Source organism: Pelodiscus sinensis, chromosome 7 (genome assembly GCF_049634645.1).
Source record: "Pelodiscus sinensis isolate JC-2024 chromosome 7, ASM4963464v1, whole genome shotgun sequence".
Lineage (NCBI taxonomy): Eukaryota > Metazoa > Chordata > Testudines > Trionychidae > Pelodiscus > Pelodiscus sinensis.
Window position 1 is genome coordinate 4,045,069 of NC_134717.1, and position 22,077 is coordinate 4,067,145.

General features: G+C 42.6%; 1 protein-coding gene across 1 annotated transcript in view; it reads right to left on the reverse strand.

Annotated features, from left to right (window-relative positions):
- Nucleotides 1-1,331: 1,331 nt before the first annotated feature.
- GYPC (glycophorin C (Gerbich blood group)) overlaps nt 1,332-22,077 on the reverse strand; it is a 36,104-nt gene continuing 15,358 nt past the window's right edge. The window contains exons 2-3 of the mRNA XM_006124739.4: nt 9,191-9,241; nt 1,332-4,282 (exon numbers count right to left, since the gene is read on the reverse strand). Coding sequence (XP_006124801.1) covers nt 4,086-4,282; nt 9,191-9,241 — 248 coding nt within the window. The 3' untranslated portion in view covers nt 1,332-4,085. The remainder of the gene's footprint in view (nt 4,283-9,190; nt 9,242-22,077) is intronic.

The following is a 22,077-nucleotide window of genomic DNA, read 5'->3' on the forward strand; positions in this document are numbered from 1 at the left end:
AGAGAACACTGAAAACATTAGTAGAGCCAAAGCTACTCTTCTAAAATATTCTAAACGGCTCGTTAGTGATGGGCAGATGTTGCGTTTACTGTACCCTTGGACTAATCAGCTGGCTCCATGAATGTGGAAAAAATGACATGCTGAGACAAAGGAGCATCCTAAGTAGAGCCAGCATCAAAAGTCAATCGTTGTATTCGCTTCAGATTTGGGCATCTAAATAGTCACACAGGGTACATGTACAGCGCAACACTATTTCAAAATAACTAGCACTATTCTGAAATAACTTAGTCCGCGTCTACACAGCCGGCAGTGATTTCGAAACAGTGTCAAAATACTGTTGAGCTGGAGGTCTTCTTACTCCGACTCCTGTAACCCTCAGGCTGTGTCTAGACTGGCAAGTTTTTCCGCAAAATCATCTGCTTTTGCGGAAAAACTTGCCAGCTGTCTACACTGGCCGCTTGAATTACCACAAGAACGCTGATGATCTCATGTAAGATTGTCAGTGTTCTTGCGGAAATACTGTGCTACTCCCGTTCGGGTAAAAGCCCTCTGTGCAAATAATTTGCGCAAGAGGGCCAGTGTGGACAGCACAGTACTGTTTTGCGTAAAAAAGCCCCGATGGCTAAAATGGTGATCGGGGCTTTTTTGCGCAAAAGCGTGTCTAGATTGGCACGGACGCTTTTCCACAAAAAGTGCTTTTGCGGAAAAGCGTCCGTGCCAATCTAGATGCTCTTTTCCAAAAATGCTTTTAATGGAAAACTTTTCCGTTAAAAGCATTTCCGGAAAATCATGTCAGTCTAGACGTAGCCTCATTGTATGAGGAGTAAGGGAAGTCGGTGGAAGAGAGCTCTGTAAGTGCTGTGCAGACACTCCCAATTTCGAAATAAGCTATTTCGAAAAAAGCTGCGCAACTGACATAGCTCAATTTGCATAGCTTATTTCCAGTGAAGCCCTGCCGTGTAGATGCACCCGTACTGGGCCAGATTCTCAACTGATGTAGATCTCTAGTGAAGCCATTTTGCACCACTCCTTAATGATGACTAGCTCCTTGATGGGCATCAGCCCCGTGACTAGAGATGACCCTCAAGCTTGGTCATCGGCTCGGACCATACACCCCCATAACAAATAAAAAATGTGCCATGGTGTATCTGGTACAGCTGTTCTGGCTTGTCAGAGTTCCGGAGTAGCTTAGTAACAAATCCAACCCTTGAAAAATGATTTGTTCCTGGCAAGCTCAGTGGTCCTCCCACCACTTCAGTTCTGCCATGTGTCCACCCAGAAGTTGGCTACTCAGAAGACAACTTACTCAACGGTTCCAGTCAGCCGTCAGGAAGGCTTCAAACAAACCTTTATTACATTCTCCTTTGCAGCCACAGATATAAGGTATAAGGCAGGGCTACTCAACTTTGGAAGCCTTGTGGGCCACAGTGATACTTATAGCACATGCCCAGGGCCACAACTTAAGTGTGGTTGTATATACATGCAAATATATATGCAAATAGCTTCTTTCACACTGACGGGCATGAATACAAAGATTAAGGCAAGACTACACAACACACAGGCCCCATTTCAGTCAGTTCTGCTGCTATTAATAAAATGCAATACTGACCCGACTTCCTCCCATAGGACAGCACTTTTAATGAGCAATGACAGTCCAGGAATTTAACTACTAAATTGCATATCAACAGAAGACATTATGCTGACTACTTTTTGTTTTGGCTCCCACCCGCGGGCCACATGTTGAACCCTGAATAAATCCAAACTGCACCGCAGGCTGCAAACAAACAGGCCATGGTCCACATGTTGAGTAGCCCTGGCATAAGGATGTAAAGTTGACTTAAGTTTTCTTTAAGGAAAAAACTTAATAGGATCCACTAAGCTTCCTGGAAGCTTTTGTCTTTTTTGGGGGGAGATGTTTAATGGTCTTATGTATAACATCGGATACATTTCAAGTTATTCCATTCACCCTCCCATTCATTAGGTTCTGGCCTTTTCAGGGCTAAAGCTTATGCATTTTTTAGATCAATGAGGAATTTATCTTCATAGTAGAGATCTGAATTCTGCACATTCACAAAGAGTACATCCTTTTCCTCCTTCTTTCCCCAGCTCCTTTCCTGGGGAACCAGGTTCGGAAGCATTCTCCCACTGGTAAGGGGAATCAGTTTCCCCCATCCAAAATAATCACACAGGTTTATTCTTCTTTCAAAAGTGGCACTGGAAGGGTTAAAATGGTCACATGAATTTAAAAAAAAATCCTGAATACATGACACCATAACATTTGAATTGTGTTAGTGCCAGACTACTGGAGTTGACTATCATGTGGGCTGGTGAATACAATGCAGCTGTGCCCTGGTGTGTAAAATTTGGTCCCAAGCTTTTACTATGTTGGCAGGGTTTGGATTTTCTTTGGTTGAAAGCATAAAGCAAAGATTCAGCATAAGCCAAGATTCAATCTTTGGGAGAACACTGCAGAGTCCTTCCCCTGTAGGTATTGTGCGACCTTGAGGAGGGAATTAGAGTCAAAACTGCCTCCTTCCTTCACCAAATCTGCTTGATTCCTCATGTGTTTTCTTGCAGAGATCTGGCCTTCCCCTAGGGGTGATATGACTAATATTGATGAATTAAGTTAGGCTCTAGAAGCTAATCCGGCATCCAGGATCATCAAATGGAGATCTTTGGAGAAGATGAAGCCAAAGAGTTTTAAAAGTACTTTTGTAGCTGTCTCTATAAATGTTTTAACTACGGAAACATAGAAAAGTTTTGATCATAATTGATAGAAGGCACTTTTATTACTAATTATTCCTCCCACTTTTTTTTAATATAGTTAAAGGCATAAACGCAGCTGGTGACAAACAGGTGGAAAAGACAGTCCTATTTTCATGACTACCTGTTGGCTTCTGTGAAACAGAGCAGGCTGGTGGGAAGAAACTCATCAGAATGAATGTTTAGGTTATGGACAGGATTTTACTCATATCCAGTTTGTTTGTTTGTTTGTTTTTTAAGAGCTGATGCTCAATGGCATTTTTATATCTTCAGCTCCATGGAAACCAAGATAGAGTTAAAAGCTGGGAGGGGCATAAATAGAGAGACGATCAATACAGCAGAATGGGATTCAAATGGACAAACTGCTCCAGGGTAGCATTATGGTTACATTTTCTAACTGTTATTTATCTTGGCACTCAGGTTCAATTCCCACAAATGTCAGGAGGTTTTTAAAAAGAATTCTCCAATGTAAAATAAACACACAAACACTCGGGCCAGAGTTCTCATCCCAAATCTAGTAGAGAGCATTTGTTTCAGAAGGCTTGCACTAGCCAATAAATATTGACCTACTTATGTATGCAAGAAAGGAGTCTAATAGCAATTTGGGATCATTTTCTTAATTCCAGTGGTCATTACCTACTATACATTGTAAATTCCAACAATCCTCTAGTTGCCATGCAGAGCTAGATGAAAATAAAAAATCCTTCACTCTTAAGCGTTCCATACTTTTCCTATAGGTGTGTGTGTGTGTGTGTGTGATGATGATGATGTTAACTTAAAAACAACGGAGGGGAGGGCATGGAAGAGGGCTGAAGAGGAAAAGTGCACATTTAAGGGGGAGAGAATTCTAGCCAACAGACCAGTTTTTCTTCCATTAACCTCAGCCGGTATCTGCTGTAACACTTGTGCTATTGCTACTGAAAATGCCTTTTCAAGCGGTTCTGCTGAATAACGCAGTATGCTGCATCGTTAACTCGACCAGGATGTTTTCCGGAGGCATCTGCTATTTTGACCAAATGTCGGGGTTTGACATTTGATATCATTATCCAGCACCGGTATCACGTTCAGACTGAGATTTTCATCTGATATTGAATTTGACTGTGACCAGCTGCGTTGTTAATCAAATCAACAGCCAACTCTGTGGACATTCAGTTCTTCATGGTGGTGGTGGGGAGGTGAGAAGAGGCAGCATTTCATTGAGGACTCCTGCCTCTCTCCTTGCAATATCCATATCTCAGTGTTTTCATTGATGTAATATTTCCGATGGAGTCCCTTGGGGAAAAGGAGCGCTAAGGCCGTCTCGGTATGGATTGCCTTTATGCTCAGATGAAATATTCCTTTTTGCTCTCATCCACAGCTTCTTGGAGAGCCGGGTCATTTTTTAGCGCGGCGTCTGCGCTTTCGGCAAATTCGGTTCCCTTCGCTTCATTCGTGCGGTAGGTGCCTTTGTGCCTGCACAAGTATCGAAGCATCACGATCAGCAGGCAAATGAGGACGATAGCCACTGCTGCAGTGACACCTAGAAGGGAAGAACCATTTGAATCGCTTAGTGAGCAATCATACATATTTTCTTTACATAACACACAGTTCATCTGTGGAACTCCTTGACAGAGGATGTTGTGGAGGCCAGGGCTTTAGCAGGGTTCAGAGAAGAGCTAGATAAATTCATGGAGGTTAGGTCCATCCTCAGCTATTAGCCAGGATGGGTAGGAATGGAGTCTCTAGACACTGTTTGTCAGAATGGGCGACAGGAGAGGGATCACTGGATGATTCCTTGTTCTGTTCATTCCTTCTGGGGCACCTGGCATTGTTCATGGTTGGAGGACAGGACCCTGGGTTTTGTGGACCTTTGGTCTGACCCAATATGGTCATTCTTATTTATCACTTACCTTTAACACCAAGACATAATGCATCCTGGAGTATTCAATGGGGGAGTGGGAAATATATGGATAATGCATCACAACACACTCAAACATGCAAAAACTCATACCAATTGCTTCCAAATGAATTGGCCGAGACCCAGTATTTGTCTTTCTTAGTGCTACGAGTTCATCTCGAAGCAAGAAGAAACAAAACAGTGTAAAAGAAAAGAAAGTGGAGCTGGTGAGCACCTTGGTGCTAATTCAACCCTGTCGTGTTACAGCAAACTACGGTTCTTGAACAGCTGCACTCCAGACCTGGTGAGAAGGCAACGAATAAAGGCTACTCTCTCTTCCCGACACTTGGACCTTGTCTATCCTAGGGCCTTAGTCCTCAATTAGTCCCTTAAAGTTGATTTTCTAAGTGGTGCATCCACATTACCAAGCCCATTACTCGGGACTAAGGGGCCATGGAATTCCAACTCGGTGCTCTGAAATAACATGCGTGTAGACACTCCAGTGCCGCTAATTTGAACTAATTGGCCTCCGAGAGGTCTCCTACAGCTCCCCAGAGTTTTTGCTGGGGCTCCGAGCATGTTCCGTTCATGTGGATGCGCTACCTCAGACTACATTTGACTACATACCTCAGACTAAGTTCGAATTGGTAAAATTGGAAGCCCAGAAGTCGAATTTAGTAAATTGAAAATAATCTCGTGTAGACATGGCCTTGGAAATGACCTTCAAAGGACAGGCCTCACAGAGAATTATAAGGAAAAAAAGCAAAAAATCACCCTTTTGGACATTTTCTTCTCACTTGGGGGGTGCAAAAAGATTCTGCATGCGATTGGGCTGGTGAAGCCATCTCGGAACAAGTGGAGGCCAAAGTAGCAAAAAGGGAGATGGACTTGATAAGGAGATCTCTTCATTGCCTGTGCTCACTTGTAGGGACATGAAAATAGGGGTGAGGAATGGTATGAAAACAAAGGGAAAGGGAGAATTTTGCCAGCAGTTCCAGGATAAAGGCAAGCGACTATTTTATTTGTACAAAATGTAGCCAGTTCCTCCCGCTTTACGGTGACTGAAGTTACGGCTCTCAGACAGAGAATTGCTCATGTAAAGAAGTTGAGTTGACAATAATAATGTGGTACCACTAGGGGCTGCATCAATTTTTTAGGACTACATTGGTGTCCCTGGGCACAAAATGCTTTAATAGGCTTTTCATGTGGCACACACGAACTGAAGCCTACAAGATGAAACACAATTCAATTTACCTTCCAGTGGTTCAGAAGCTGAAATTAAAGTTACAGGCGATAGAATCTGAAGGAAATTTCATCACTAATTTGCACTAATGATTGGAATAGCCCTGGTGAATTACGGAACTCAGTGAGTTAGCAAGGAAGTGAACAAATATAATGACAGTCCAAAGACCAGGATAATGCATTTCTTCGTGTACGGTGCTTTGCTCATTTATTCTGACATCTGAGTTAGTTTAAATGTATGAGAGCATATGAATGAACTCCAGGAAATGTGTAGCATATTTTGTAAAAATAATGCGCCGCATCATCCACCCGCATAAATTGGCATAGCTCTAATCGAGAAAGTGACTCTAATTTAAGCCAGCCGATGAGATGGTTCAATGAAGGAAGAGTTCAATAGAGTCTCTAGAGATGCGTTCTTTGCTGAGCTATGGAGAAAGGGTCATAATTTTATGTGGCTCTCGTGTGTGTAACGCAGCAAATAGATGATTACTGAGGTTCTGCCGTGATCTGACATCTAGATGCAGATGGAGGTGGAAGGTAACAGAGTAGTTCCTTTCAGAGATGAGAGAGGGAAACAGATGCCTAGGGGCTGTACACATCCCTTCCCCGTGTGTGTGTGTGTGTGTGTGTGTGAGAGAGAGAAAGACGTATAGCTATAGATATGGGAAAGATTAAACATCCCCATTACTGCCTCCTTCTCTGCATCCCATGGATGGAATTTGGGGTGAAGGTGAGTTGTTCTGGGGCACATGCTGAGTACCATCATCCCACTCCAAACCAACATATCCTGCTGCAGTAACTACGTCTGATTGTTTCCTAGAGTGGCAGGTTCCCGTGCTAGCAGGAACCCTTGTGATCATCTGGTCTGAACGCCTGTGTCACGTAGGCCCAGAGAATTGCCCAAAGTAATTCCGAAAGATGCTGTTTTAGGGGGGAAAAATTCTCATCTTGAATGTAAAATGATCAGTGACAGAGAATTCCCCGCAACCCTTGGTAAATGGCTTCAATGGTTAATTACCCTTATGGGTAAAAATTCACCCCTTATTTCCAGCCTGAGTTTGCTTAGCAAGGTGCTTTCATTATCATTAACAGATGGACAGCCCCTGTGTGTGTCGAAAACCTAGCACCCAGGAGTATCCTGGGATATTTGTCTAATAGAAGGGTCATTCCCTCCTCAATGTGCATGAGCATATATTTAAAATGACCCCTAATTCTGCATTTCAAATGTGACCTCACTAACAACTTAAACACAGCCAATAGCAGATGAACTATTTAAGTGTCCTGATTCTGTTCTCAGGCCCATCTCATGCTGGTGTAACACCATTCATCTCAAAGAGGAGTCATTCATAAAAACATAAGAACGGCCACACCAAGTCAGACCAAAGGTCCATCTAGCCGAATATTCTGTCTCCTGACAGTGGCCAATGCCAGATGCCCAGAGGGAGGGAACAGAACACGGAATCATCAAGTGACCCCTCTCCTGTCACCCATTTCTAGCCTCTGACAAACAGAGGCTAGGAATACCATTTCTAACCATTCTGGCTAATAAGTATTGATGAACATAACCTCCATGAATGTATCTAGTTTTTTGGAACCTTGTTAAAGTCCTTGTCTTTGCAGCATCCTCTGGCAAGGAGTTCCACAGGTTGACTGAGCATTCAGTGAAGAAAAACTTCCTTTTGTTTATTTTAAACCTGCTACCTATTCATTTTATATGGTGACCCCTAGTTCTTATGTTATGGGAAAAAGTAAATCACTTTTCCTTATTCACTTCCTCCACACCAGTCAGGATTTTATAGACCTCTATCTTATTCCTCCTTTGTGTCCTCTTTTCCAAATTGAAAAGACCCAGTCTTTTTAATCTCTCTTCAGATGGCACCCGTTCCAAAACCCTAATCATTTTTTTGCCTGTTTCTGAACCTTTTCCAATGCCCACATGTGGGGTGTGGTTTTTTTGTGTTTGTTTTTGAGATAAGGTAACCAAATCTGCATGCAGTGTTAAAAAGAGTGGCCCTACCATGGATTTATACAAGGGCAATAAGATGTTCTCTTTCTTATTCTCTATCCCTTTTTTAATGATTCTCAACATTCTGTTTGCTTTTTGACTGCCACTGCCCTTGGAGTAGATGTTTTCAGAGAACTATCCACGGTGACTTCAAGATCTCTCTCTTGAGAGGACACAGCTAAATTAGTTCCCATCTTTTTGTATATATAGGCCTGCCTCCCGGTGGCATAAACGAGATCAGAATCAGGCCCTGGACCATGAGATGTCTAAATTCAATCACTTTTCCCCTCCGTTGGCCACAAGCACAAAATTAGAGGCTGAGTTCAAGATTCTTGAAAGATTTAACCCTTCAAGTCCTGCTGGGCGAAGAGTGATTCTATAGAACACAGTTATACCCTTTCTCCTGAGACACAGAGAGAAAGCCAGGTGCCCTAGTGGGAATGAACGGAACAGGGAATCATCAAGGCTGTGTCTAGACTACATGCCTCTGTCGGCAGAGGCATGTAGATTAGACACATAGGCAAAGTCAAATGAAGCTGCGATTTAAATGATCGCAGCTTCACTTAAATTTACATGGCTGCCGCGCTGAGCTGACAAACAGCTGATCAGCTGTTTGTCCGCTCAGCGCGCTAGTCTGGACGCTCCCCTGCCGACATCAAAGCCCTTTGTCGGCAGCCCTGTTATTCCTCGTCAACGGAGCCATGTAGTTTAGATGTACCCCAAGTGATTACAACCCTTTGCCCATTTCCAGCTTCTGACAAACAGAGTCTAGGGACACTATTCCTACCCATTCATGCCAGACCTAACCTCTATGAATGTAACCAGTTCTTTTTGGAATCCTGTTGAAGTCCTGGTCTTCAAAACATCCTCTGGCAAGGAGTTCCACGGGTTGACTGTGGGCGTCAGGTAGAAAAACTTCCTTTTGTTTGTTTTAAACCTGCTACATATTCATTTTTATACATACCTCTATTGTGTTTTTAAAATGTTTTAAGTCGCCTCGAATATTTTAAGTGAATTTAAATAAAAGCGCATTCTAGGACCCTAATTCATCAATGTGTTTAAGCATGTGCTTCACTTTACCCTTATGAATCCTACAGAAGATTTAAAATTGAACCTTTAAACATCCAAATTAAGGCTGTGCCTAAGTTTTGTGCTGTATTGGGACTCTTCTGATTTCTTTTATTGAATACCACATAGTATCTGCACTGGGAGGTCTATAGAAAGCTGATCAGGCAGGGGATTTTATAAGAAATCAAGAGCCCATTCTCTTCTAATGGAATTTTTAAATACTGTCTAGCACTTACCTCCAATGACTGCCACATCTGTGGTCGCTGACGAACCCTCGATATCTCCAGCTATGAAGAGATTAGAATATAGAAAATGAATTAGATGAAAGAGGTTGGATGATGTGTGACTGCAGCTCTTCTATTAAAGGGTGCACTATTATTTTAACCTCTGGAACATGAAACTTAGAATTTCAATGAGCTCTCCAACTTAGCATCCATAAAAGATCTAATTAAGTCTGGGTGCAAGGTACTGGTTTTGTATCAAGATAATGCTTGGCAGAGAAGCAGACATCAAGGAAACACCTGGCATTTTGTGCGATCACGTACCTGTAATATCCTCTGAGGAATGATGAAATTAAGAGTATCTGGACAGTGTAATTATTCTCGGACAGTCAGTATGGGGAGGAAAAAAAATTGCCTAGTTTGGGCAGGAGTTTTAGAATCTGGGCTGGATCCTTATTTGGTGTAAATTCGTTTAGCTTCATTGACTTTAATACCATTATATCTCAGCAGGAGCAGCATGTTTATTATTTATACATGAATATTTGGAAGAAAAACAGACCTGGTGTGAATAGGGTGTAACGTCAGGGGAAGAGCACTTTGCTTGTGCCACATCGGAACTTGGCGTTTGGAAGCCAAATTACATTCTCTACTAGTTGATAACTTCTAAGAAGAAATTTGGCAATTTAAAAGCATCCGAAGGAGCGGACCGTATCCTTTTAAGTATGTGAGATAAGGAATTGGCTTGAAAGAGCTACATGCTGTTGAAAAGATTAAACCTTCATTATGGCATTTACTAAAAATGCCCCAAACCAAACCAAATGCTGGGGGTGGGAACCAAACAACCATTCCTAATGAAAAACTTTTGCTTTAACAGACAAAACAAACCAATGAAGTTTTTTCCTTTCTTGCCATCTTAGATGATATTTAATGCAGTAAATTGAGATATGCTGATATTTCCCTATTGGCTTTCCTGGTTGTCTATAAGACAAAGTTACCAGGTTCAATTCTGATCTTAGTCCCCTTCCCCCCTCTTTTTTTTTTCACTCAAAAAAGATATCTTAGCATTGGGAAAAGTTCAGGAACGGGCATGAAAAATGATGAGGGGTTGGGAACGACTGCCATATGAAGAGAGATTAAAAAGATTGGGACTTTTCATCTTAGAAAAGAACAGACTAAGGAGGATATGATAGAGATTTCTAAAGGTCTGAGGAGACTAAGGGGGGGTATGATAGAGGTCACCATGACCGGAGTGGAGAAAGTAAATAAGGGAAAGTTATTTACCCATTCCCATATCATAAGAACAAATGAAATTAATAGGTAGTGGGATTAAAACAAACAAAAGGAAGTTTTTCTTCATGCAGCTCACAGCCAACCTGTGGAACTCCTTGCCAGAAGTTGTTACAAAGGCCAGGACTTCAATGGCTATTAGCCAGGATCAGTTGGATTGATGTCCCTAGCCTCTGTCAGAATCTGGGAATGGGTGCTGGAGGAGGAATTGCTTGGGGATTCCCTTTTCTGTTCATTCCTTCTGGGGCACCTGGCATTGGCCACTGTCAAAAGACAGAATATTGGGCTTTGGTTTCACTCAGTATGGTCGTTCTTATGATGTAACTCCACTGACATCAGCTGAATTATTCCTGATTTTTACTCGGCTCAACCTGTGCTTGTTCTCAGAAGGAAATTATCATGTCGGCCTAATAATTACTATGGGGGATGAACTGTAGCAAGCACTCGGCTTGCAGCTTCTACAGTCCTGACAGATAAGACAGGTGGCTAGTTGATTGTAAGGCCAGCAGAGACCACTGTGATCAGGTAGGCTGCTCTCCTGCACCACCCAGGACACACCCTTCCCTGAACTTCAGCTACAGCAGGTCGTTAAGAGAAATGAACAAAGTGATTATTAGTTTCTGGAGGTGTCCCAGAGTTTGTCTATTACAGAGGCTCCCATCAACTCAATTATTACATAAAAACATAAGAACGGTCGTGCTGGGTCAGACCAAAGGTCGATCTAGCCCAGTAGCCTGTCTGCCGACAGTGGCCAGCACCAGGTGCCCCAGAGGGGGTGGACTAAAGACAATGATCAAGCGATTTGTCTCCTGCCATCCCTCTCCAGCCTCTGACAAACAGCTAATAGCCTTTTATGGACCCAACCTCCATGAAATTATCTAGCTTCTCTTTAAACTCTGTTATAGTCCTAGCCTTCACAGCCTCCTCTGGCAAGGAGTTCCACAGGTTAACTACACACTGTGTGAAGAAGAACTTTCTTTTATTAGTTTTAAACCTGCTACCCATGAATTTCATGTGGTGTCCTCCAGTTCTTCTATTATGGGAACTAATAAATAACTTTTCTTTATTATTGTGGCATTGTTCTATATAATTGCAAACTGTTGGTTAACTACTAAGACACATTGTATAGGATGGGGAATAGCCTTCCATCTGAGTAGCCAGGAAGAGTCTGTTTTATGCTGAGAAGGAAGAAACCTAAAGCCCATGACCTCCTGCAGACTGAAAGAACTCCATTACAACCCAGACTTAAATCGCAACAATGGTCCTAAAGCATCATATATATAGTATCCCAGTGTCTGTGAGTCTGTAACGCTGAAATGCTGGCTGTTCCCTCTGGGTGGCCCATGCTACATGGGGAGTACAGGGCCCAAATGGCTGCTTGCTTCCCCATGGCAACCCGGATGAGCGGTGCAGAAGTCAGACGAGCGCCACGGTGGGAGGTGACGGGGGGGGGGGGGGGGGGGCGAGGCAGTGACGTGAGGCATGACAGCTGCTCCAGGCCCCACCCCCTGGACGTGAACATCACCTCCCCGCTCCCCGCCGTGGCGCTCAGCTGACTTCTGCGCTGCTCAGCTAGGCCGCCACATGGGAGCAAGTGGCACAAGTGACCATTTGGGCTCCACGCTCCCCATGGAGCACGGGGAGTGCAGAGCCCAAACAGCCATTTGGGCTCTGGAGTCCTCCTAGTGAGAGGCAGGAGGGGGAGGAGAAGAGAGAAAAAGAGACAGAGCAAGAGACCAGAGGCTCAGGAGAGAAGACCGACATGGAGGAGAGACCTGAAAATCCCGTCTTATGACAGGCTAATTGGATAGTAAGAACATAAGAAGAGCCATATTGGGTCAGACCAAAGGTCCCTCTAGCCCAATATCCTGTCTGCCGACAGTGGCCAGCACCACGTACCCTAGGAGGGTGGACCGAAGACAATGATCAAGCGATTTGTCTCCTACCATCCATCTCCAGCCTTTGACAAACAGAGGCCAGGGACACCATTCCTACCCCCATGGCTAATAGCCTTTTATGACCTAACCTCCATGAATTTATCTAGCTTCTCTTTAAACTCTGTTATAATCCTAGCCTTCAAGGCCTCCTTTGGCAAGGAGTTCCACAGGTTGACTACACACTGTGTGAAGAAGAACTTTCTTTTATTTGTTTTAAACCTGCTACCCATTAATGTCAGTTGGTGTCCTCTAGTTCTTATATGATGGGAACAAGTAAATAACTTTTTCTTTATTTACCCTCTCCACACCACTCAAGGTTTTATATACCTCTATCATATCCCCCCTCAGTCTCCTCTTTTCCAAGCTGAAAAGTCCTAGTCTCTTTAATCTCTCCTCATATGGGACCCATTCCAAACCCTTAACATTTTAGTTGCCCTTTTCTGAACCTTTTGCCCTTTTCTGAACCATTGGCTTCACCGTGGAAACTTCTATTCTCAACCGGGAAGTTGTTGCCTGGGGAAGGACTGCAAGGGGCAACCCGCTATGAATGTTTTTATTCCATTCATCTGCAAATGCTGAGAACTCAAAGGCCTGTGTTTCATGAATCTTTTGTGGTTGTGGCCATTGGTCATTTTTCTGAGTTTCAGGGGGGACACATTTTCAGGTATCACCTATTAAATTGCCCCTGCAAAAATGCCTCTCACCGTTACGCTGGCTTGCTTCTCTGGGAGGCGCAATCTGACCTCCTATGTGTTGTCCAGCACTGCAATGCAAGTACTGCATCTGGGCACTGTGAGAGCCGATCTCGAATATCATGATGGAACAGAGGGGAAAGGAGGAGCTTTTGACAGAGTGGGAAAAGAAGCTCAGCTACCGTGCACGGAGCAAGATCAAAACAGTTCATAAATACGATTTAGTGATGACATTTCAATCCATGCACTGATTGGGGGGCCCACATATGTGCAGCTAGGTTAAAACATTCCTCTACGAGTCTCTGTGTCACCATTGCTGGCGACTGATTTGTGCCCATTTATCCTTTGTCGCAGAGACTGTTCGGTTTGGCCAAGAGACATGGCAGAAGGGCATTGCTGGCACTTGATGGCATAGATCACATTAGAGCAGGGGTGTCCAAACTTTTTTCAAAGAGGGCCAGATTTGATGAAGTGAACATGCGTGAGGGCCGACCATTTTGCCTGACATTCTTTGAACCATTAAAATTAAATGCAAATTAACTATTTTATGCAAAGTTTATTGCAAACGGCATACTTTTCATTTCGTCACATGGATGACAAATCTAAACAGGTGTTAAATCACTCTGCCTTTCATATCTGAAGGCCAGATGAAAAAAAAATCCAGGAAGCTGAAATATATGTCAGGAACATTGTAAAGTACATTACATATTATTGGTAATAAAGGTTGTCTGTCAACTTTTAAGTTCAAAAAATATGAACAGGAACATAACACCAAGTATACATGTTGTGTCCAAATATATTTATAACTGATTTAGATCAACTGACATTGACTGAGATTTTACAATGTATTCATCTCAATACATATGGATTCGTTGGGGGCCATAAAAGATAGATATTGCCAAATTACCTGTGGGGCCGTATTAAACCGGAACACGGGCCGCAATTGGCCCGCGGGCCGGACTTTGGACATGCCTGCATTAGAGGATGTACATCTGGATGAGCCCCTGATGTGGTGACATATGTGGTTAGGTCCTGTGATGGATTGGTTGGGATTGGTCCTGCCTAGGGCAGGGGGCTGGACTTGATGACCTTCTGAGGTCTCTTCCAGCTCTATGGTTCTATGATTCTATGGTGTCGCTTGTATAGATGTGTGGACAGAGTTGGCAACGGGGGGCGTTGCAGGGGTAGGTTTCTGGGTGAGTGTATTGGACATGTGGCTGCGGAAAAGTATTTGCTTCAAGTTGGGGGGCTGTCTGTAGACGAGGACTGGCCTCTCTCCCAAGGCCTGTGAGAGTGAGGGATCGTTCTCCAGGATAGGTTGAAGATTGTCGATGCATTGAAGAGGGCGGCTGTGGGTCATGACTAGTGGTTGTGGAGGCAGGAAAAGGGAATAAGAGAATTTGTGTGCAGCCATCTTGGTCTTGTTAACAAGAGAGCAAGAGTCAGGCTAAGTCTGTGGCCTGACAACGCGAGATCTGTAATTAGACGCTGCCTTTGCCTCTCGCCTCTATACGGAGATAAGGATAGAATGCTGACTCTGGTAGGGACCTTGGGATAAGGAGCATCTGGGTGGAACTAAAACAACTGTTAGCCATTGGTGTTTGTAATGGGAAGGAGACTAATTGTTATTATTATATTTAATAGACATTATATAAACTGCTTCATAATTGCTTGTATTGGAAGATCTGCCTCGGAGGGGCGGGGCTTCCCCCCTTGTCCAAAACAATTTTTCCCTTGCTGCAGCTCGTAATAAAACTGTCTCTGGCTACTTGTTGCTTACAAACTCAGAGTGAGGACAATGTTTTCTTCCACATGGTGTTCTGTTGTTTTTCTTGTTGGGCCTGTCTTGAAGTAGTTGACTTTTGGGTACTCCTCTAGCTTTGTCAATCTGTTTTCTCACTTCCCTAGGTGGGTATTTAAGTTTTCAGAATGCCCGATAAAGATCTTGCAGGTGTTTGTCTTGCTTTGTGAGATTGGAGCAAATCTGCTCCAATCTTATCACACAAACTATTGTCTACAGCAAAGCCCCACGATCCATTGATACAGTGGAAATTCCAGAAAGCGAATAAAATGCTAGCAGCCCAGAGCATGCAAGAAATTCACAGGCTGAGACATGTCGACACAATACCCCAAAGTAATGGGCTCATTTGTAGGTATCACAGTCTGTTTGGGTCGACAGGAGAGATGGCCAAACTGAAAGGGTCAGTGGTTTGAAGTGAATTATTCGACCAGTTCTGCGTGTAAATGAAAGCAGGATTTTGCTCATTCTTAATCCATGGGTCTTTGTCTTGCATGTAAGCTTTTTACAGATTCATAGCTTGAAAGGCCAAACCATTTGATGTGACCTCCGTTATAATACAAGCCATCAAACATCAGCCTACGAGCCCCCAGCATGCAGCCCAATAACGTAACAGCCTATCGTTTTCCCTTATCACCTCCCATCTTGTTCTAAAGACTTTGGCAACGATTTTCGAAAGTGATCGCTATTCACCTAACTTTGCTACCATAGAAGTCAAAGGTAAAATGCCTTATTGTCTGCAATGAGAATACTTCACAGAGGCCAACGTTGAGTGCTGTAGAAAACTCCCCCCTCAAGCATGGAGGAATCTGGTTTTGCTCCAATGGGCAATGGCATTTGTTTATTACTATAATCTTTCCTCTCCTGTGACCTCTTCCCTTCTGTACCTTCCAGCATTCAACAATCTCTTGAGGTCCGAAAACGCGTCTTAGTGTTAGCTGCTATAATCAGCAAAGCAAAATCCATTCGAATGGTGATTTAAGATCCAAGAAATAATAGAGTCTTAACATATACAGAGCAACCCATTATGTGTGCAAATGTTATATGGCCTTCTTTTCCTTTAGGTTTGTGTCTTGCCAATCCATCACATTCAGGAGAAAATCATTAATCTATTAACCTGAGTTTACTGCTGCAATTTGCAAGCTGCCGTTAAAGCAGGTTTATTGAAGCTCTCTGTGTGTAAAAATGAACAGTGCAAACTTCCTTTAAACAGCAGCCGCTGGACTTGGTTCTTCCAAGTGGCTGTTTCATTAGAAACACACTGTTCTAGAGTTAAAAATCTGTATCCTTCGCGTGTTTTAAATACATTCTACTAAGCATGTGCAGCATCACAGGAGTTGGCTTCTTCTTTCAGGAAGGGTCATCAGTCTAAACTCATCAATCTGACACACTCTGCTGCAAAACCCATCACCATCTCCCATTAGATAGGAAAACTCATCAGTGCCGCTCTTTGAAAATTAAGGAACAGTTTTTCATCTGTCAATCTGGACAGGAGACAGAATAATTTGGCTTCCATTTATATGCTAAATTATTACAAAGATAATGGCAGGGTGGGGGAGAAAAACTAAAACAAAAACTGTAGGATGGTTTAGGCAGCTCAATGGGTCGCATTCAGATAAAAATGTAGATAAGCATGTGACTTGTTCTAAAATTAAAAACCAGGGAGCCCAATCTTAGGAGCCGACCTTTAAGTGTTTGGACATGTAAATGCTTAGCTGGAGCAATGCCAAAATAAAACAGGAAGGAGCTGGCTATGAGAGAATGTTTTCTCCACTAATGCAGTACAATGAAGTGACAGGGTGCTTGCAGAATTAGTATAATTATGTTAATTGAGTCCATATAATCTCAGCAGTTCTCCTTTGAATCTGAATTGCAGTGGAAATATCTGAATTTATTTCCTCCCCACCCCAAAAACACAAGTCTTTTAATCTATACAGCCTGAGGGTATTGAGTCTAAAAGAGAACTTTTAACAATCGAAGGCAGCTAAAGTGGCCCAGGAGTCAAAGAATGCACTGTCAATCGGGAATCATCTATTGATTGTGAAGGTGAGGCAAGCCCAGTTCTTTGCCATCTAAATGTAGACGCAGGGGTTCATTTTTAAGTACGTGTTGCTATGTAGTGGAGTCTGACTGGACACCAAGGCTACGTCTAGACTGCAAGCCTCTTTCGAAAGAGGCTTTTCCGAAAGATACTTTAGAAACAGTCTTTCGAAAAAGAGCATCTAGATTACATATTTTCATATTTGTCCTTTTCTCATATGTGTTCATTTTTTTTTATTGTATCCTTTGGTATATATGGTTGTGCCAATTTTCTTCCACTATTTGATCTGAGGAAGTGGGTCTGGCCCACGAAAGCTCATTACCTCATAAACCATCTTGTTAGTCTTTCAAGTGCTACATAGTCCTGTTTTTTGTTTTAGCTTACAACCCGTACTTTCGAAAAAGCAAGCCACTTTTTCGAAAGAGAGCCCCTAGGCAGTCTGGATGCTCACTTTTGAGAAAGCACAGTTTGCATTACCTAGCGCCTTTTTTTCGAAAGAGCACTTTTGAAAAAAGGCATTTTTCCTCATAAAACAAGGTTTTTTGCAGTTGAAAAACCTGACGTGTTCCTTCGATTTACTTTCAAAAGAACGCAGCTGCAGTCTAGATGCCGGGGATGCTTTTTCGAAAAAAGGCTGCTTTTTTCAAAAAAAAACCCTGTAGTTCTAGACACACCCTAAGTGCTAATTCTGGTCACAGTGAAGAAAAGAGCAGTCATTGAGAACACCAAAATAACACAGGTTGAACCTCCCTAGTCCAGAAGTCACTGGTCCGGAAACATCTGTCGTCCGGAATGATTTTAGTTAGCTAGGTCTCCAGTTTTCATGAGTGGCCATGTGTTGGTAATGCTACTAGACAATACTGACCTTTGGAAAATTTTCTGGTTCAGAACTGGTCCGGTCTGATCCCAAGGATGCCAGACTAGAGAGGTTCAGCCTGCACCAATCCCTTAATAGGGCTAAGGAAAGGAACAGCATGAAGGCTCAGTTCAGCAGGATCTTTAAGCATGGCACGTGAGTATCCCCATTGATATGAGGGGGATCATCAATAGTTTTCAAGTGAAGCATATGTCTGGGGGATTTTATTAGATGGGTCGTTGGGGTGGCAGCTCATGACTGCTGAAGCTGGGGTAAAGGAATCAGTAAATTGGTAACACTAACACTAATTGCTATGTCTAGACTCTATTGACGGAGGGATGCAAATCAAGCACTTTGAAAGTACAAATGAAGCTGGGATTTAAATATCCCGTGCTTCATTTGCATAAACATGGCCACCGCTTTTTTTTTTTTGAAACTGTGTGTTAAAAAAAAAAAAAAGTCAGTCTAGATGTGGATCTTTCAAAAAATAAACCCTTTTTCGAAAGATCCTGTATTCCTCAAAAAATGAGGTTTATAAGATCTTTTGAAAAATGGTTTATTTTTCGACAGATCCATGTTTAGACTGCCGGATTTTTTTTAAACAGCTCCATTTTGAAAAAGAAGTGTCAGTCATGTTTATGCAAATGAAGCACGGGATATATTTAAATCCTGGTTTCATCTGCTCTTTCGCTGTGCCTAATCTACATGTCTCTGTCAACAGAGAGGTGCAGTCTAGACACACCCTAAGCATGTAGGCACCATACATGTCCTTAGTAGAGCTGGGTGAGAAAATTTTCCCTATTTTTCAATCGATTTCACTCCTTAGGTACCAGTTGTTAAGGAACGTCCCTGAGCGTTGTCTCTGGACATCGGTTAAAAATAATCACACAGAGAACCAGTCTCTGCTACCGTGTTACAAGGAACTTCAGTAGAGCAAGACATAGAAACCTTTCCTTCAAGCCATTGTGTCTAGGTGTATAGCGCTTCTGCTAGAGCCAAACCCAGCTATCCTCCCGCTGAAGAAATTGCACAGAAATGATTCTTCTAGTCGTGTGAATGTCAGAAACAATAACATCAGTTGGGGTTAGCCTGGACCAGAACACACAAGAGATCCACTTCCTTGACATGACAGTACAATTAAATGATGACGACATTTCCACCACCTTATACTGGAAACCTGCCGACTGTTATACTTACCTACCTGCTGCTAGCTTTCTTCCAGGACACGTTACCTACTTAACTGTTTACAGCCAGGCCCTAAGATATGACCAAATTTGCTCCAGTTCCACAGACAGACACAAACACCCACGGGATCTCTATCAGGCATTCTTAAAACTGAAATACCCACCCGGGGAAGAGAAAAAACAGATTGACAGAGCCAGATGAGTACCCAGACATAAGCTTCTTCAAAACAGGCCCAACAAAGAAAACAACAGGACAGTATTCGCCATCACCTACAGCCCCAAATTTCAACCCCTCCAGCAGATCATTAACAATCTACAAGCTATCCTGGAAAATGATCCCTCACTCTCATAGGCCTTGGGGGACAGGTCAGCCCTCGCCTACAGACAACCCCTAACCTGAAACAAATTCTTTCCAGAAACCATGCATCACACCTCAAACACACTCCCGAGGAACCTACCCCTGCAATCAACCCCTGTGCCAACTCTGTCCACACATCTACACAAACAACATCATCACAGGACCTAGCCACATATGCCGCCACATCCATGGCTTATATAACTGCACATCCACCGATGGGACCTACGCCATGAAGTGCCAGAAATGCCCCTCTGCCATGGATATTAGCCAAACTGGACAGTCTCTGCAACAAAGGATGAATGGATACAAATTAGATATCCAAAAAGGTAACACACAGAAACCTGCTGGGGAACATTTTAAGTTGCTCGGGCACTCACTAATGGATTTAAAGATGGCTATTCTCTTAAAAAGTAATTTCAGGAATCAACTAGAGAGTCAGTGTGAGAGTCAACTGGACTTCGTATGCAAATTTGACTCTCTCTCTCTCCTGGCTTTAACAAAGTCATGAACTGGATGGGCATTCAGGAAAGATGGACAGACACTCAACACCCAAATGACATCAAAAGCTAAATATCAGGCACTTACAACCCCCTCTATTAGCCTCCTTTAGCATGGACATTTTAAGTGTCTCTCTCCCTTTCCCCTCATTTATTGCTTTTTATTTGAAGCTATGTGCCTCTTGCTCCATATTTGTCATCTGAAGAAGTGGGTTGTGAAAACTCATTATAATTATACTGTCTGTCTGTCTGTCTGTCTCTCTGTGTGCGTGTGTGTGTGTGTGTGTGTGTGTGTGTGTATTTATTTGGTTAGTCTCTGAGGCAGTGCTTCCCAATTTTATTTGGCCACGGAACCCTTTTAAACTCGAAGAATTTTGCAGAACCCCTAATAACAGTCTCATATATGGAGTTGAAAAAGTAGATCACAAGTAAGGATAATAATAAACAAATGCTAAACAAGGTCATGAGATCAACACTGAGTTTAATTACACATATTTAAAAACAAAAATCACATAATATTATTTTTTTAATCATAAAATGGTATTGTAATGGAATTTTCTCGCAGAACCTTTATTTTCACTTTACGGAACCCCGGGGTTCTCTGCAACACCATTTGGAAAACACTGCTCTAAGGTTATGTCTACAGAGAATCCAGCATACAAATTAGCGGGTCTAGTAAAGACACACTAATTAGAACTGAGGGGCACTCCGGTCGATGCCGGTAGTCCTAGTTTCACGAGAAGTAAGGGAAGTCGAAGGGAGAGTGTTCTCTCTTTGATTTCCTGCCATGTGGACAGCATTGAAAGTTGAGTTAAGGTACTTGGACTTCAGCTATGCAATTACCGTAGCTGAAGTTGCATATCGACCTTATCCTGTAGTGTAGACATACTGTAAGGTGTTACAGGACCATTGTTGTTTCTTACATTTTTTTTTTAGTTACAGACTAACACAGCTACCCCTCTAAGCAGTGTGAAGATGACATCAAAAGAAGAATTGGACTAGCTTCTTCTCTACAAGCTGCAGAAGGCTAGAGACATTTCAATAAAAACTAAACCCAGGACATGCTAGGAAGAGGCTGCAGTTTGGGTCACCATGCCTGAGTATGTGGAAAGCTGATGCCCAAAATATTTTGACTGAAGAAATGAGCTAGCTGAGAGGAATGCATAAAGGTTCAAAGCTGCAGAAAATAAAAATTCAAGAGATAAGAGACCAGCTAGGGCAAGAAATAATGTTGTTACAGGAGACTCAAGAAAGATGGACTCATGCTAAGAATGGACCTTGAAGGGGATGTCCAAAATAGCAAGGTCAGTGTGCAAGGAACTAGAAATAGAGGAAGTCTGTATATGCACTTTGGTTCACCCCCATGGTTTGTAGCAGAGCTGACCTATAGGTGATAATTCTTGGAAACAGGAATTTTCCTCCCTTCATGTTTATTTGAAATGAAATTACATTCAACTCTTCCTCTGTCCTGCTTCAATTCTCGCCTCAGGCCATGTCTACTAAAAGCATCACAAGTCAAAATATCAGGATGTCTAGCATATGCTCATTAGGGACATGAGATTCTGTCCTGGGGTGCTGACAAGCATAATATTATTAATGAAGATATCTGTAGTGGAAATAAAAGCTTTTGAATGTTTCAGTGTTGAACATCTGAAAAGGAAAATAAAGACATCCCGAGACACACTGGAAACTTGCAAGGCAAATAACAGCTTGGAGCAACAACATTTGCATTCTCCAAGGCTTTTGTAAAGAATGTGTAGATTTCATTTGATTACTGGCTGCATTTGAAACCTGCTTTTATAATCTGAATGGCATTCAAAAGAACGGGGGAAGGGGAAACCTTTTAGCTGACCTTTGTTAGCAAAAATTCATTAACATCTATCATTTGTTTGAATCCTTATATTCAAATGGTGTGATAAATATTTTAAAAGAAAGGCCAGCTCTAATATTTTTCTTGGACAACTGTCTGGTACTAGATGTTGAAAATATTAGTCATGTGGACCATAAAGTTCTATGCCACTCGTAGATAGTGGAAGATTTCCCATGATGCTCTTGAATTCTTGAAGTCCTGTGGTGTGCCTTATCTACCGCTATCAATGTCGATCTGCCATGACCTCTCCTGGGCAAAACCCACTTCTTCAGATGAGCTTGAGTGAAAAAGTGGATTTTTCCCTGGAAAGCTCATGACCCGAAAGTGAATTTTTTGTTAGGGTTGCTAGACAGACTCACTGACTCTCCCACTCACAGACTAA